Source organism: Glossina fuscipes, unplaced genomic scaffold (assembly GCF_014805625.2).
Source record: "Glossina fuscipes isolate IAEA_lab_2018 unplaced genomic scaffold, Yale_Gfus_2 128, whole genome shotgun sequence".
Lineage (NCBI taxonomy): Eukaryota > Metazoa > Arthropoda > Insecta > Diptera > Glossinidae > Glossina > Glossina fuscipes.
In genome coordinates, this window is record NW_023998471.1 from 338,346 (window position 1) to 353,323 (window position 14,978).

Sequence of the window (14,978 nt, forward strand, 5' to 3'; positions counted from 1 at the left end):
ATGAGAAATTCATGTTATATTAGTAAGAAAGTGAGGAAGTTTATCGGCTTCTATGGTTACTAGTGGAGTTACGTGGTAAGTTATTTTGGTAGTTTGATTGGTAATATGTTATCCATTATTAGTGCAGAAAATTGTCTCGAAAATAATTGAATCAATTATTTTCTTTTCAATTTTTTTTTTCGTATGCATTTACATATATTTGAAAATGTAAATGTAGGCGGTGTCTTGTAAACGAGTTTATGAAGAGATCAAAACAAATTTGAAAGAACGAAAGAAAAAATAACTTGTTAACCGTGAATATGAACAAAAAATTCAATTCGCCCAGTTCATACTCGTCCTCGGAGACAAGTGAAACGCAAAGCGTTGAAGAAAATCAAGTGAACGATAGTAATACTACACAATCATCCCAAAATTTCGGCACAAGTAGGTAAGTTGAGGAAAGTAAAGAATAGATATTTTTTTTTATTATTTGTTTTTTTTCGGATAAGAAAACATTTAGGCGTTTTTATATCATAAGATGATATAAAGTAAGTTAGGTTAAGTTGAACTTGCATGCGATTTTACTAAGGATCACACAAAGTCACTTAGCCCTACCTCGTGTCTAACATCGTATAGAGTTGCGATAAAATACACATCAGCTGCTCGTGTATTTGTAACCACGACACGGATCACGACCACATCATAACAATCTGAAAGTAAAAAAAGAAAGGTCCATCAAGTAACCGTAAACGTGAGTTTCCTTGGTGGATCGCATTTGATGTGATAGTTCACGTCAACCCCAGTGAATTCAAGGATTTTTTCACACCTATGACACCAGTTGAAGAGACATCTTTCATCATAGCAATCAGCAATGTTGCATTATTGTAGCTTTATGGCGTAGCAGGAACCGAGAAAATGTCCGTCTCAGTTGGTGTAATCGACATCGGCTGTCAATCTTTATAGGAATCATTTCAATGAAAGTACAGCCCGGGCAGGATTAGGACTTTTTTAATTTAAACCTTGCTGAGATATTGTTGTGACGGTTTTCAACGAAAACATTTTTTATATCGTCAAGGCAAAAGCCTCTTCAATAGGTTAACGGAATCTTTAGACCGTATCTAGCCACGTAAGTTGGTTTGCTTGGCTAGTTATCTACACTGATGCGCTGCTACACGTCCAAGAATTGTACAAAACTGCTAATAAGCCAGTCGGAAAATAACTGACTGACGATGAACTGTCCGTTTCGCAAAAGTTACATAAGCGCAGTAATGACAATGAGTTCACAAGATTTTAGTTCTTTTTTCAAATTTCGTTTAACCTATTTACTTATTTAGAAACTAAGTTGATTTGGGCATAAATTGCAAAATCTAGAACTTTGCTATTCGCTCAGTACGTCGATTGGCAGTCGCTTTATGAGCGTTGTTTTTTGTTTCCAGCTAAGGGTTGTTACTATTTGAATTTTTAAACTCTAGAATACCGAAAAGTTGGAAACGTATGAAAGATCCAAACAATGATAAAGACGCTGAATCAAAACGGCCACCATGGCGGGCTGTAAGCATTTCGACTTTGCCGAAACCCGATAAGAATGCTATTTTGAGAGCGAAACTTTTAGACGCCTCCAGGTATGTATACATATGTTGCTATGAATATGTATATTCAATTAATTTACTAAAGATTTTGCCTAAAGGCGTTTGAGAGCTAGTAAGGTCGCAGTAGGTGTACAAACCGACACCATACCAACGATAATTATGAAAGATATTGGCATAGGAGCGCAAACTGATTTAATATTATATAAAGAAGTTGGTTTATTGACCGATGGTTTTTATTCAAAACGACGTGACGGTACGGAGGAATGTGAGTATTAGATATAAAATATATAATTAAGTTCAGGTGAAAATTAATTTAAAGTACTTTCTCTTCAGTTATTTTAACATATTCCGTTTCGCTAATGACGGACTGCGAAGAAACATCGAACGTTAGCACTCAAACTCTTTTACCAAAGGTACCGGGTGATGCTTTTCTTGAAGCTTATTTAACTAATCAGACGGGCAATAAGTTGCTTTTAAATCAATGTTCGAATGGGGAAAAGAAATTGTTACAGCAATTGGAAAAACTTCGTGAGACCCGTGAAAGAACTTTTGGATTAACTGAAGAAATTAATCCTAAAGGTGAACAAAAAAATGCTCGTTCAACTTTATTGCCACCAAAATCCACTAACTTGTATTGGCGTTTCGAAGATGATATCGATGAAAAAGGCAAATTCAGATCTTATACGATCAATGCGAATAAACCCTGGAATAGTTTTGTACCTTTTCCTTTGAATAAATATCAACGTATCGATTGGGATCTGTTGCTTGTTGCGATTGATGAATTGATACGTGAGTCGAATCATTTGGCCGATATGGTTGAAGAATTAATGCAACGTCATCGGAAACGTCGAGATTTAGATCTATTTGGTCCTTTGGTAACTAATGTAACAATTGATGAATTCAAGCCTATAGAGCATAAAATGCCCTCCGACTATTGGTTACCGATCATCGACGAACAGGAAAAGCAATTAGACGACTTGAAAAGTTTTCGACCAGCAAATATAGCCGCTTTGGAGAAATATATGGAGGAGAGCAAAATAATGAAATAATTTTAATATATAATAAGTGGATATATTTGCGTTCGTGTTTGTGTGTGTGTGTGTGTGTGTGTATGTGTGGGTGTGTAAACATCAAGTTAGCAAGAAGCAAATTCACATGTTATCATAATTAAAGTGAGGCTTTTGAATTAACCGACGATAAAGCCGAAGATTTCTTAGGTAATAATTTTATAAGCATTTGTGTTAGTTTTTTACTATCCAATGGACAGGTGACATATAATTGATCACACGGTTTCGAATTCACATTTTTACCCTGTTCCAAAGCTTCCTTAATTGCTGTCCCATCTAGCAGGTAGTCAATTAGGGAATTTCTACAATGAATGAAGAAAAGATAAAACAAAAAATTTGAATTGTAATTATTGATAAGCGAGCAAAGGAATAAAAGGAAATATTATTATTATCATGATTGTAATTAATTTAATTAGCCAGAGAAACAAAATCTAAGGCTAAAGGTCTGAAGCATTAGCATTCAAGGGTATCTGGCTTTATCAAGAACTCAATCGCACTTGAGGTTTGAATCCACCATCATGGAGTTGTTAATCGAGATCTCCTGTCCCTTCATCCATTCGGTTGGATAAAAAGAGATATCTGGAGATCTGTACAAGGTATATGCAAAATAGACCTTAATCCTTTTCTGTCAATAGTCAGCACAAAAAAGAATTTTCCATAGTTGGGTCTTCGAGCTGCAAGTCGGGAAAGACTCCGGATATACCAAAACAACGATTTCACAATTTTTGCCACTGTTGACTCGCTTAGTCAAGGAGTATCTGCTTTCGCGATGGTTAAGTGCGCCTCGGAGCTGCTTAGAAAATTTAAAATTCCGGAAAAGCTTTCTTCAACTTTTATTGAACTTGTAGCCATCAAACAGGCTGTTCATCTAGCCATTTGAACAGGTATGAAAAGATTTGAGATTTTTTCTGACATTAGATCGGCCCAGACCGTCGATCCTCGCAATATGTATGTATTTGAACTCCATAATACACTAAGTATTTCTTATATAGATGCATGTCATCTGGTCTGGATTCCAAGTCATTGTAGCTTTTTTTTTTAGTGGAAGCGTTGATCTTTATGCTCGTGAAGCTCGGCTCAGTTTGGCAGTATGGGCAAACCTTCAGATACTGAAAGTAATTGCAGATGACATAAGCTTTTAAATCGCTGTCATGCCCCTAGGAGTGTTCAGAGTTCAGAACTATTAAAGTAATTGTATGGTGAAGGCTTCGCAGATTAGAGATTAGACGAAAGTTTCTTCAAAATTCACTCTTAAATCTTAAACATTTCCATTTCTATTGTAATGCCGGTGGGGTCCACCAATTTTAATCAAATTTCCATGAAATTTTAATTGATTTAACAGCGTTTTCTGCTTCTGTAGATGATGATTGCAATTTTTCAATTTTTAATATTTCTTGGGAAAGTTCCCCGAAAAGTTATATTATTTTTTTGAAATAAGACAAAAAAAAAAATCAGCAAGTCATTAGAAACAACGTATAGGACAACGGCGAGCTGAAAAATTCGTCAAATCGTCTAGCGTATTACATAAGCTTTTGGAATCACGAAGGAGCGACATATGTCACGTAACTGACTTTTACACAAATCATAACTACCTTAGGTACCACCTGAAAAATATTGGTATGTCCCATATCGATTTATGCAGATTCCGTGAGAGGGCGAAGTAAACATTCTATCATATGCTGTGCGTATGCGTGGCCATCTGCAGCATCGGAGATCAAGTGTTTGGCGAACACTTTATAACGCTAAAGATCGTCTGACGCTGCGAATCTAAAAAAATGATGGAATATATAACGATCCTAAAGCTTCAAGGGCAAAAGACATGAGCTAATAGATATTTGAGGTCGCCGCACGAATTGCTCACGACATTATTTTACATTACATCAATACGTGCATTAGAGCTTGGAGCAAGTCATATAATACAACTATGGGCTTTTAAAACTGACTGATTGAATGTCATTTGAAATTTGATCCTACGTTGGATTTTTTCGACGTTTTTTTTGCAAAATCCTTTCTATGCCTTGAAAAGTCAAAGAACTCTTAAGGCGAAAATGAATACCGTGTTCAGCTGCAAATTCGATGCATTCGATGATAGCTTGTAAAAGCTCCCATTAAAAGTCGAAGTGAAAAGAAAGCAATAAACTTTTTTTTTTCACCAAACAATTTGTAAAGAAAATTTAAAAATAGTCTAACATTCAACTTGATTCAATGACTCAATAAATAGGTATTTGTGTGTGCACGTATGTATGTATGTATGTATTATTTCCTATAAAAATGAAAATAGAAGAAAAAACTAGAAAAGAGCAAATTTACTCACTTCGATAGCATGTGAATGAATTCATCCAATTGATCAGATGCTCCCGTTTTCATATTGTATTCAGTTGAACGTACGTAAGTACATATAGCACGTTGCATACATGTTGTCGAATCGATATTGTTTTGCCCCAAAATATCATCAATTTTTGTCATTAAACTACTTAGAGAAGATAGATCATTGTCCGTTTCACCTATAAAGTGAAAAATGCGTTTTTTTTTTATCATATCGACGGAAATCGATAGAAATGAAGCGTTTTAAATATATAAATACTTCTGCCGTAGCCGGTATAACCACCATGTAAAGCACTTAATAATTTCGGTATAATAATAATGACGCCAAGACCCACCAAAGTACCCAAAACCACACCGCCTAAGTCAAGTTTGATTGGATTATAGGCCGATATGCCTGTGCCACCAGGATAACCCTATTTAAAGCAAAAAAGAAGAATTTATTTTCAAAAAATTATTTGTTTTTATTAACTTACACTCACTGTACCATAACCAGTTGTATAGCCCAAACGTTGTAGGCGATCTTTAGTGGACGCGTTCTCATCATCGTGATATTGTTGAGTTTTATTTTCATTAAAATATGGTAAACGACTCCATTGAGTATTACTATTACCGTTATTGTCCAAGTAAGTCCTAACGTGAACACAAAAAAAAAAGAAGAAAATAATCTTAATTTGCTTTTTACATTAAGAAAATTTGTAGCCTTCGACTAGAGGCCGCATTAGTTGCTTGCTAATGCAGAGTAGAATAAACGAAGTGAACGAATATGTAAGTTGCATTTTGTTAAAAAATCTAAGGCATAGCATAAAATATTTTACTAAAGGTATTGAGTATTGTTAAGCTAATACCCTTTCCTTGTAGCCAGCAATATGAACTTGTTGGCAAAAAAACAATCGGCCTTCCAAAGCTATTCAGCAAAGGACATTTTCTTTGGCTACAGTAAGAATGGTAGCGCTCTTTAGCGCATATCATAAGTAAGCAAATGAAACAAGCGTCGAAAAGTAGGAGCAAGGCCTGGTGAAAATAAGTCCCTGTTGCCGTTTCCTGGACAGCCTTTACTATTCGCCCTAGAGCTTTGCCAATTTGAAAAAATCCCCGCTAAGGTCATGCCATATGGCATATTGCGAGTCGTTTTCGCTTATTTTCATCATTTCTTCGTAACGCTTCGTAAGGTTCGAGTATTTCTTATTATCCTACAGTCAGCTTATTTAAACAAATAACGGGTTTTTGTTTCAATGTAAGTGACACGCTCGGTTCGACAAGAATTAGAGGAGTTTGAAACTGAATCTGGAAAATTTTATGGGTTCTCAAGCTTAGCTATGGTCTGGCCGAACTCAATCGGAGGGCCTGTTGAGCATTCGTTCTGAATGTAAGCAGAAGTTAGAAATTACACCATAGTTTTCTGAATAGTTTGAAACCAAAGTGTGGAGCGATGGCTACGTTCAGAGACTGCAGTCCTCAAAGTTCATCTCCCAGCTAATAGTGCTTAAAATAATACGACTACTTCGAATTCGTTGACAAATAAGAAGGGTATGGCCGCGTAATTTTTGCGAACTGCATATCAAATAATCCATTGTCAGTGCTTGTTTATTAACGAAAAATTCAAAGAGAAGTGATCCTTTTGGAATAATTTTACGGTGTCCTCTTCGTTATAGGCTGAGGCTATTGAGTTGAGATTAGGTGGCACATTGATCTTCCAGCCAAAGCTATCTTACTTTACACGCATTCTGGTTTAAATCCTCTTTCCTAGAGGAGCAATGATTTTTGGCGGGTCGGTCAGCTGTTGCACAGCGGAGAGAGGCTGTATGCATCCGCACTCTTCATTCTTTCCGTTGCTACGCGATTACCTGGATTCGAATTGTTTATTAAGCTTTCAATTATAAGATACGCATATGAAACATTTCATGACATAACCTGAAAAGTATTATTATTATTATTATTGTTATCATAATCGATTTGATCAGAGAAATAAATTCAAAAACAAAAGTTTTAAAGCAGTTGTGAGGCTATCGGGTTCATTGAACACTCTATCGCACGTCAGGTATGAATCCACGACCATTGACTTGTTAACCGAGATCCTCACTTTACTCGGCCACTCAGACGAATCTCTTAAAGGTAAGAAATGAAAATTAGATGATTCTATGAAATAATTTTTTTCAAGAATTGCTTTCATATAAGTTGAGACTTGAAATACTAATTAAAAGACTTGGACGATTTTGTCAAAATTAAAGTAATGGTTTCGTTTAGTAAAAGTCGATCCTTTTTTTAGTTCTCCATTTTGCTACTTTCTTAAGGCTGCAACGGTTCGTGTTTGTGTTGAAGAGCAGTCAGTGTAATATAAGCGCACATATGTTCGATCGATCGTCTTTAGAAAATTCTGAAGTAATTCATTGACTTGAAAAGAACACTCGACTCACTTTGAGTTCGTCTCGTATTTTGGTATAGCAAAAACATTTTTAAAACCAAAATTCCCGACGCACAATAAGAAAGTCGTTTGAATAAAAATTTTGCAAAACATTAACATTTTAATCCTGCAAGTCTTATAGTTATTACTGTTATAGCATAAAATCTTTTGACTGACGCTAATATAACGATTTTTTTAACTGAACATTAATTTAGATTTGCAAATACCTTATATATGTACAAATATATACGCATATATCTTATACCACAAATAATTTCATACGCGGTGACATAGGCAAGGCCTTGTTTGATTTACTGTAATAATAACTTCAAATTTCCAAAAAAAGCAAAACCAAAACAAAAAAAAAAAAATGAAAAGAAAACGAAGGCGAAGACGAAAAACTCTCAACAAAGAAATATATTTATTATAATTTAATGAACATTCACTCAAACCTAATTTCATATGTTTTAATGGTCGTAACAATAGATATGTGCATATAAGCGTATTATGTGTAACTAAATCACAGTAATCATCATATTTACTACCGCTTTACAGATCTATGCACATAGTAGAGAACTTACTGTAGCGTTGCATTGTGCATTTAAATGTTTTGTCTTTGGCATGCGGTGAAGAAGCCAATGGATGCGACAACGTTTGCACAAATTATGTGCTGTTGAGCTTTATTAGTGTTACCTAACATCCCGAGTTTCGTATATGAATTTCAGTTGGAAAGTGTTAGTTGCATAGAGAGAATTAAAACTACACATGACTTAGAAATGGTTATGGCTGCGTAACGTTCAACGTCAATCAGACAAGTTAGCGAAGTGGATAATTTGGCATATGTATGTATGTATGTACAAAGGCATTGTGCATATGTATGTGCACCTTCGTTACGTTATTAAATTGTAATATATTTTTTTTTCAATTTTATGTTTTTTTTTATTATCAAATAAATTTACCTTATTTCACTTTTATGAAATACTTGAAGAAGTACTACGTTTTGAGCGACTAAACGGTTGACATACCTTCCGTTTTTTATGCGCGAATTTTCGCGTTCTGTTAGCTTGAAAAGTGGAAATTAAATGCTTGTAAATAAAAATGTTACAAATCTAGAGTAAAGTTACGAAAATTGATGAGAAATCAAAGAGATACGTTTATGAATCGAATCGACAGAGGAATCTTTAAACTTGTGCCATACGTTGTTTAAGAGCACGTTTCACGTTGATTGCCTCAAACAAGTCATCATACTTATGTAGGGTATATTTGTTAGGCATAGTAGAGCATCGGAGATGCTGTGAACTATGGAGTTTAAGTCCGCTTGCTCTTCCCACCTTCGTCGGCAATAAGTTCCCTATATGTAAGCCGAGAAAATCTCTTGTAAGGTATGCTTGGTTTTGGCTTGTGGTACTTTAATGCAAATCTAAGGACTGGAAAAGTAGTAGTAGCTAGGATGGGGAACATAGGCTCATGGAATGGCGTCGACATCGTCTCCTTGCTTATTGGAAAATCTATCTGCAATCGGGTATTCCTGACCGCCAAGGCATTTCACACTAACTCCAATTTATAGCGATTTGTCTGACGGCTGTGCGCTAAGTTGACCAGAAATTTATGTTTGTCAAAGTGATACTTGCGAAAATTTTGAAAGTTTTTTTTCTTTGTTTAAGTTTTTTCTTGTGGAGGCTAACTATTGCGAGTGCGGGGATACCGCTGTTGTTTCCTGTCATTCTCTTCCTGTTTCCTTTTCTGTATAGAAACAATCGCAGCGATGAACAAACAGTACGTATGGCCTTCTTAGAGTGTAATTACTTTCAATTTAGGTCCATATAGCCGCGTCTGTCCGTCGAAATCTCGCTTTACTCTCCCAATTTTATTTCATTTTATAGTCATGGAACACAATAGCTTTGTCTTCGTCAATAATCGACCGACTAAGATTCTTAAATCTCATATTATAATTTTTTTTTTTTTTTGAGATGGTAAAAGATTGAAAGCCGTCCATTTTGGGCAGAGCGAGACTTTAATTTGCTAAAAACTACCTATAGTCCTACTCCTGATCTGTGGCACGGCTATTAATTATACCTTCAAAGGGAGCCTTTATCGAGGAGTGTAAGGGTAGACAGTATCCAATTCGACCCTCCTTTTTTCTTCGTTTTTTCAATATATTTGCCGCAAATACACCTAAGGCTTTCCATTTTTTCAGATCGTGCGGCATATTCGTCACGAGATTGTCGGAGAGAGGAAACTATGCAATTTACCTCCGTAACCTTTATCGTTCGTTTTGGTATTGCGGACAGACAAAGAATACGTGTTCAGCTTCTTCGAAGGCATTTGGAAAGACTATTTGCAAAGACTCCTACTCTATCTTAAACCTATGTAAGTAAGTTGCAAGATAACCGTAACCACTTAATAACTATGTAAGAAAAAAGTCAAGCCCGCCATCATGCTGTTTCTTAAATCGTGAACGCAGATCTGAAATGAGTCGATGCATCCAACTACCTCGGTTCGATCTGCTCCAGCATTCTTGCCATTCTTCTGCAAAGAGACATTTTGCTCGCCGCTCAGCCATGTTAACCGACAAGGTTTTTTAGTTCAGTTTTATAAATATATTCTTTGTCTCGCTGGTTGATTGGTATCATAATGGCGATAAATACGGCCACATTTTCCGACATGTGGCGCGAACACTTAGCGCGCGGGCCGATGTGCTATCCGGATGCCTCTTGTATACGATGATGCCATGGAAGAGCCTTACCGCTTCTGTCATAAAGTTTCTGCCTTGTCTAGAGCCTCTTATGTTAGGTAGTAGACGCGCCAGCGACTTCGTTACCGTCACTGGTTTCTGACAAATATCGCCGGCTTCGATTGTACCCTTCTATCGCTTCTGTCTTGTCCTCTGCAAGTTTTAAATCAGCTGTTGTTCCGCTTGCTACAGCGGTAATTTGTTCTAAAGTCTTATCTACGATTGTTGTTGCTCCATCGTCGACCAAACTTACGACAATCGTCGTAAGCCACATTCCATAAAGTGGATCCTACGACTAACTTCTGAGCTAAGACCTCCAATAAGCGTTCTTTATTTGTTTTCTCGGCTTGTCTAGAATTGTTTGCACCGCCGTTTTATAATACAAAGATTTCAAAGCAAAGTCAGCAAGAAAACCCTGATAGGATAATCTTACACATTCAAGTGCGATATACCTAAACCGTTGCGCATCACTTTTGAATTGTGTACAATATCGCAAGTCCTACCAAAATATTTAAAAAGCATCAACTCATTAGGCCAAAAGCAGCGCATGAAGTTCTCGTTGATTTTTGATCACAAATCCTTCCTCTATTTTGAATAATTTGCATGACTCGTTATGCACGCATATTACCTATAACTTTCATTGCAAGTCTGTGCAGTTTTTCTTTTCGTATGCATAAAAGAAATTCTATAACGATTACTTACTGAACTTTTACTTTCATTATAATTTTATTTTCAAAAAAAATTTTACGAATTTATTTAAAAATTCGCTTTCTGTGTTCTTCGCTATTTCAAAAAATTGAACAAAGAAAATTTCTTTAAAAGCCTTTTAATATCGTCGCTTAACTCAAAATAAATACTAAATCTGTGCGAATATTTAATTTGCATGCTTACGTGTTCTTGTGAAAGAAAAAATGGCATTTCAAATAGGTTTATATGGTCGAAATTTAATACCTTCGCGGTAAGTAAGAAGAAATTAGATATGGTATCAGGTTCAATTTAATGAATATTGCGTTGAGGTGTAGCACATGGAGTCGGACAGAATACGAAAGTAATATTAGGGATCAAAACCCTTGTGTGTTAGTTCAAAATCATTGTGAAAGTCTCGGCATGAGCAGATGTTTTCGTCGACGTTGTTGTTGTAATTATACTCTTCACAATTATTTGAAGATCAAGCACATTTGTCGTTGTTTAATAAGAAATTATATGAGTGCTAAGAGTTATCAAAGAAACGCTTTACTTGGTTTTGATGATGGTCATGATGGTGTAACTGATGGCCGTCATGGTCTAGCTGGTGGCAGTAAGTACATGGAGATGTTGTTTAATACAATTTTCTTCTTTATTGATTTTTATTATAAAAAAAAATAGAAAAAAAATCTGTTGGGTACGGGAAAGATGGGACTGGCTCCAGGTATAGAGAAGGCGCTCTTGGACAGGTCGGAGCTCTTAGTGTTCACGGTATGAGTCGTAAGCAAACACGAAGTTCTGCTAAAGATGATGGGGACAGATTTGGCAAACCTGGTAAAAATGGATATCGTAAGGGTGGGGATGGTATAGGTAGGGAGGGTAAAGGTACGGATGGTAAAGGTAAGGATGGTAAAGGTGGGGCTGGTAAAGATGGGGATGGTAAAGGTAAGAATAGTAAACGTAGAGATGGTAAAGATGGGGATGATAAAGATGGGACTGGTAAAGGTGGCGATGGTAAAAGCAAGGTGAAGAAAGGGCAGGATAACAAGAGCAGAGTTAAAAAAGATAAGGACGGTAGAAAAGGCAAAAACGGCAAGGGAAACGGTGAAGAAGAAGATGAAAAGGGTAAAGCTGGCGGGGGCAGAAGCAAAAGTGACAAAAGTGGCCAAAGGAAAAGTGGTAACAATGGAAAAAAAAGTGGCAGAAATGGCGAAGGTTGCCGGAAATCACCTCAGAAGGCAACACGATGGGGATCGAAATATGGTATAGGGAAGTTATCATGTAGGGAAGACAACATTGATGATTACTTGCGCGCCAAAATGTTAGAGAAAGATCTATGGTAAGTGTAGATTTGTTATTTCCTTGCTTATATGCATTTCTTAAACTAAAACTCATCCTTAATTAATTGTTAAAGTCGTTGTTTATCTGTATGCCAGCGATCACCGCCCGACTGTTTCTATCCCAGCAATATCCAATGTTGCACGCCAGACTATAATACATCGTGGAATGCTGCCTGCTTATATCCAGCCAGTTACGTTTATTGTCAAGCACCAATGCAAGTTTGTGTGGGAATGCCGTGCTACTAATTTGGTTTTCATAATTGTTTTGTGCGTTGGATACAAGAAAGTGATGAAAAAAATTTAATTTAATGATTTTGGATAAAAATTTTTTCATTTAAATTAGAAAGTGTTTATTTATCTACTTTTTTCAAATATAGATATTTCGATCAAATATGATTAAAGCTCGCGCTGCGAGGGTTTAAGCTAACGCCTCTAGCGACAATCAGAGTAGATCTCCAAGATCTTTTAATTTGACTGAAACACTAAGATCATTTGCGAGCTGATTGCACCTTTTGTCGCCAATTCGCTTATCTAAATGGTTGTCAGTCTGGTAGCTTTCGTTTGCCAATGTTTTTCTGTTGCTTATTATTAATTTTTCTTTTTCTTTTATTCGTTTTCTATTGTCCTTATATGCCTTCTTTTGGTGCGGAAGCTGAAGGTCTGCATATAGCTATAAAGCTATAAATTTCGTGAATCTCCCTTATTTCTCCTAGTACTTTGCAAGATTCTCGTTAAATATTAGATAACGTCTGCAATCATCGCTTCCGCCTAGCTTAAAGCTTCTTCTGTCAATTCCCTGTCCTTGTACTTTGATGTCGAAATTTGTTTACTATACTCAAAGCATTAGCTAATATCGTTTCTGATATCGTTTAAACATTGCACTTTCGATTGCAGAAGCCGGTACGAAAGTCTCATATAGCGCGATATTTTTCTTGATTGTCCAAATCATGCTGAGACTCGCAATGCTTGCCATGAAGCAAACTTTATGGTAAAATAGATATTTATCGCTTTCTTAGCATTATATCGTACATTTTTGAAGCTTTCTCAATAATTTATTATAACATGAAGGCTTCCCATCGTATGCGAAGACTTTATATTGAGTTCGCTTTTGACGTCTTGGATTTTGAGGTGCTGAGCTTCTCACGTAGCGTACGCACGTGATTTTAAGTTTTTTTTGCTTTACTGTTATGTTTGAAAATCGGCTACAACAGCGCATCTAAATGTGCTGAACATTTTCTAATCATATAGAAGCATTTTACTTGTCTTTTAACTATCCCTGACGCATATTGTGCTGACATACCATGTTATACTTGAGGCAATAAGTCGGTGTTTTATCCTTTGCAAGTAATTGCGGCTTAGCGCGGGTTAAGTGCTTAGCAGCCATTGTAGCAGCTTTCTTCCACACGATCAGATGTTGCAGAGTTTTACATGCGGGTTTTCGTTCTTTATATCTCTTCTCTTCTCGTGGCGTAAATATAATGACTCAATATTCGATTTAAGAAAAACTTAAGTTGATGTTCATGGTAGTTCAAAAGAAAGCTATGTATGTTACGTAACGTAAAGATTTTATCAGAAATCTGGGTAGTTCCCATATCATTTTTTTTTCTCCATATCATATGAGAATAATCGTAATGAATGGTTATTTGATTTTTACTTCTGTCATAATTTCTTTCCTATAGAAAATTTGAAGAATTTCAATAAAAATTCGCTTTTTCTGTTTTTCGACTCATTAGAAATAACACAAAAAATTCGTCTAAACACTTTTTTCGAAATCCTTTCCCAACTTAAATCAAAACCAAATTTGTATCAAAATTAAAATTTATGCATTAATATGTACCAATAAAAACTGAAAAAATGGTAAATCAATTAGGTTTATGCGGAAGTAAGCTGTCAGTTTCGGGGTAAGTGAAACAAAAGAAATGAAATTAAAATGATAATAATGTTATTTATTACGATATAATATAGTACGTCGAGCTGCACAGAATATATAAGTCGTCCGTGTCGGCCCAGGTGTCTAGACTCATGTCGGCTAAGGTGCCAAGATCCATGTCGACCAAGGTGTCGAGGTCGGAGTAGTCCATGCCGTTGTAATATTGAGTATAGCAATGATCATTGTCGTTGTTGTAATTATTTTATAAATGATCACACGTACACTATCCTTAAGAAAATATGTCGTCGTTTAGTATGCGACTACAATAAGGCGCAATGTAATGAAAGGTATTCTGTGTTTGATGGTGGGAACAGCATCAGATTAAGGGTACGAAGTCAGGGTCTTCATGATGGTTAGTGCGTGATAATTACGAAAAGTGTATAACTATAATTATTTATAAATGTTTTCAAATTAAAAAAGATTTATGTGAAGAAGGCGTCTCGCGTCGTGCAAAAGGCGATGAAGCTCAAAAGGGTAGGAGGAGTAAAACAGCCGATGACATTGGTCGATTGAAGGGAAGAAAATCAGGTGAATACGATTTGGGGGATGATAAAAGCAAAAGAAGAAGAGGAAAAACTGGCACCGGTGAGGACGATAAGGGTGTTGATGCAGAAGGCAGAAAAAAGAAAAAAAAGGGTGCCAAAGATGATGATGGGGAGGATGAAGATGATATCGGGAAAAAGAAGAAACGAAAAGGTGCTAAAGGTGGGAAGGGTGGAGATGGTGACGAAGACGAAGATGATACAAGTAAAAAGAAAAAACGAAAAGGCGGCAAAGGCGAAAAGGGTCCCGACGATGATGAAGACGGAGATGATTTCGGCGGTAAGAAGAAGCGAAAAGGCGGCAAAGGCGGCAAAGGCGCCGACGAAGACGATGATGATGCCGGTAAAAAGAAGAAAGGCAAAGGCGGAAAAGGCGGTGATGAGGAT

General features: G+C 36.3%; 2 protein-coding genes across 5 annotated transcripts in view; one reads left to right on the forward strand and one right to left on the reverse strand.

Annotated features, from left to right (window-relative positions):
* Nucleotides 1-163: 163 nt before the first annotated feature.
* Nucleotides 164-2,617, forward strand: LOC119640779. Its single transcript, XM_038039004.1, has 4 exons — nucleotides 164-427; nucleotides 1,452-1,601; nucleotides 1,667-1,833; nucleotides 1,902-2,617. The coding sequence occupies exons 1-4, from the start codon at nucleotides 300-302 to the stop codon at nucleotides 2,615-2,617; spliced, it is 1,161 nt and encodes a 386-aa protein (XP_037894932.1). The 5' UTR covers nucleotides 164-299.
* Nucleotides 2,618-2,678: 61 nt separating this feature from the next.
* The window catches only part of LOC119640880, a 16,776-nt gene continuing 4,476 nt past the window's right edge, over nucleotides 2,679-14,978 (reverse strand). For 3 of the 4 annotated variants that reach the window (XM_038039173.1, XM_038039172.1, XM_038039174.1), the window contains 4 exons: nucleotides 5,434-5,590; nucleotides 5,220-5,373; nucleotides 4,950-5,139; nucleotides 2,679-2,937 (listed from right to left, as the gene is read on the reverse strand). In XM_038039173.1, coding sequence (XP_037895101.1) covers nucleotides 2,736-2,937; nucleotides 4,950-5,139; nucleotides 5,220-5,373; nucleotides 5,434-5,590 — 703 coding nt within the window. In that variant the 3' untranslated portion in view covers nucleotides 2,679-2,735. Of the gene's footprint in view, nucleotides 2,938-4,949; nucleotides 5,140-5,219; nucleotides 5,374-5,433; nucleotides 5,591-10,797; nucleotides 10,820-14,978 lie in introns of those variants that run through there. The other variant, XM_038039175.1, reaches the window with a different exon arrangement.

Bases quoted from the DNA above. Each gene is read 5' to 3' on its own strand.
- LOC119640779 (XM_038039004.1), top strand. From the start codon at position 300: ATGAACAAAAAATTCAATTCGCCCAGTTCATACTCGTCCTCGGAGACA. The intron at 1,602-1,666 runs GTATGTATACAT...TTTTGCCTAAAG, and splicing joins AAACTTTTAGACGCCTCCAG to GCGTTTGAGAGCTAGTAAGG. The intron at 1,834-1,901 runs GTGAGTATTAGA...CTTTCTCTTCAG, and splicing joins ACGTGACGGTACGGAGGAAT to TTATTTTAACATATTCCGTT.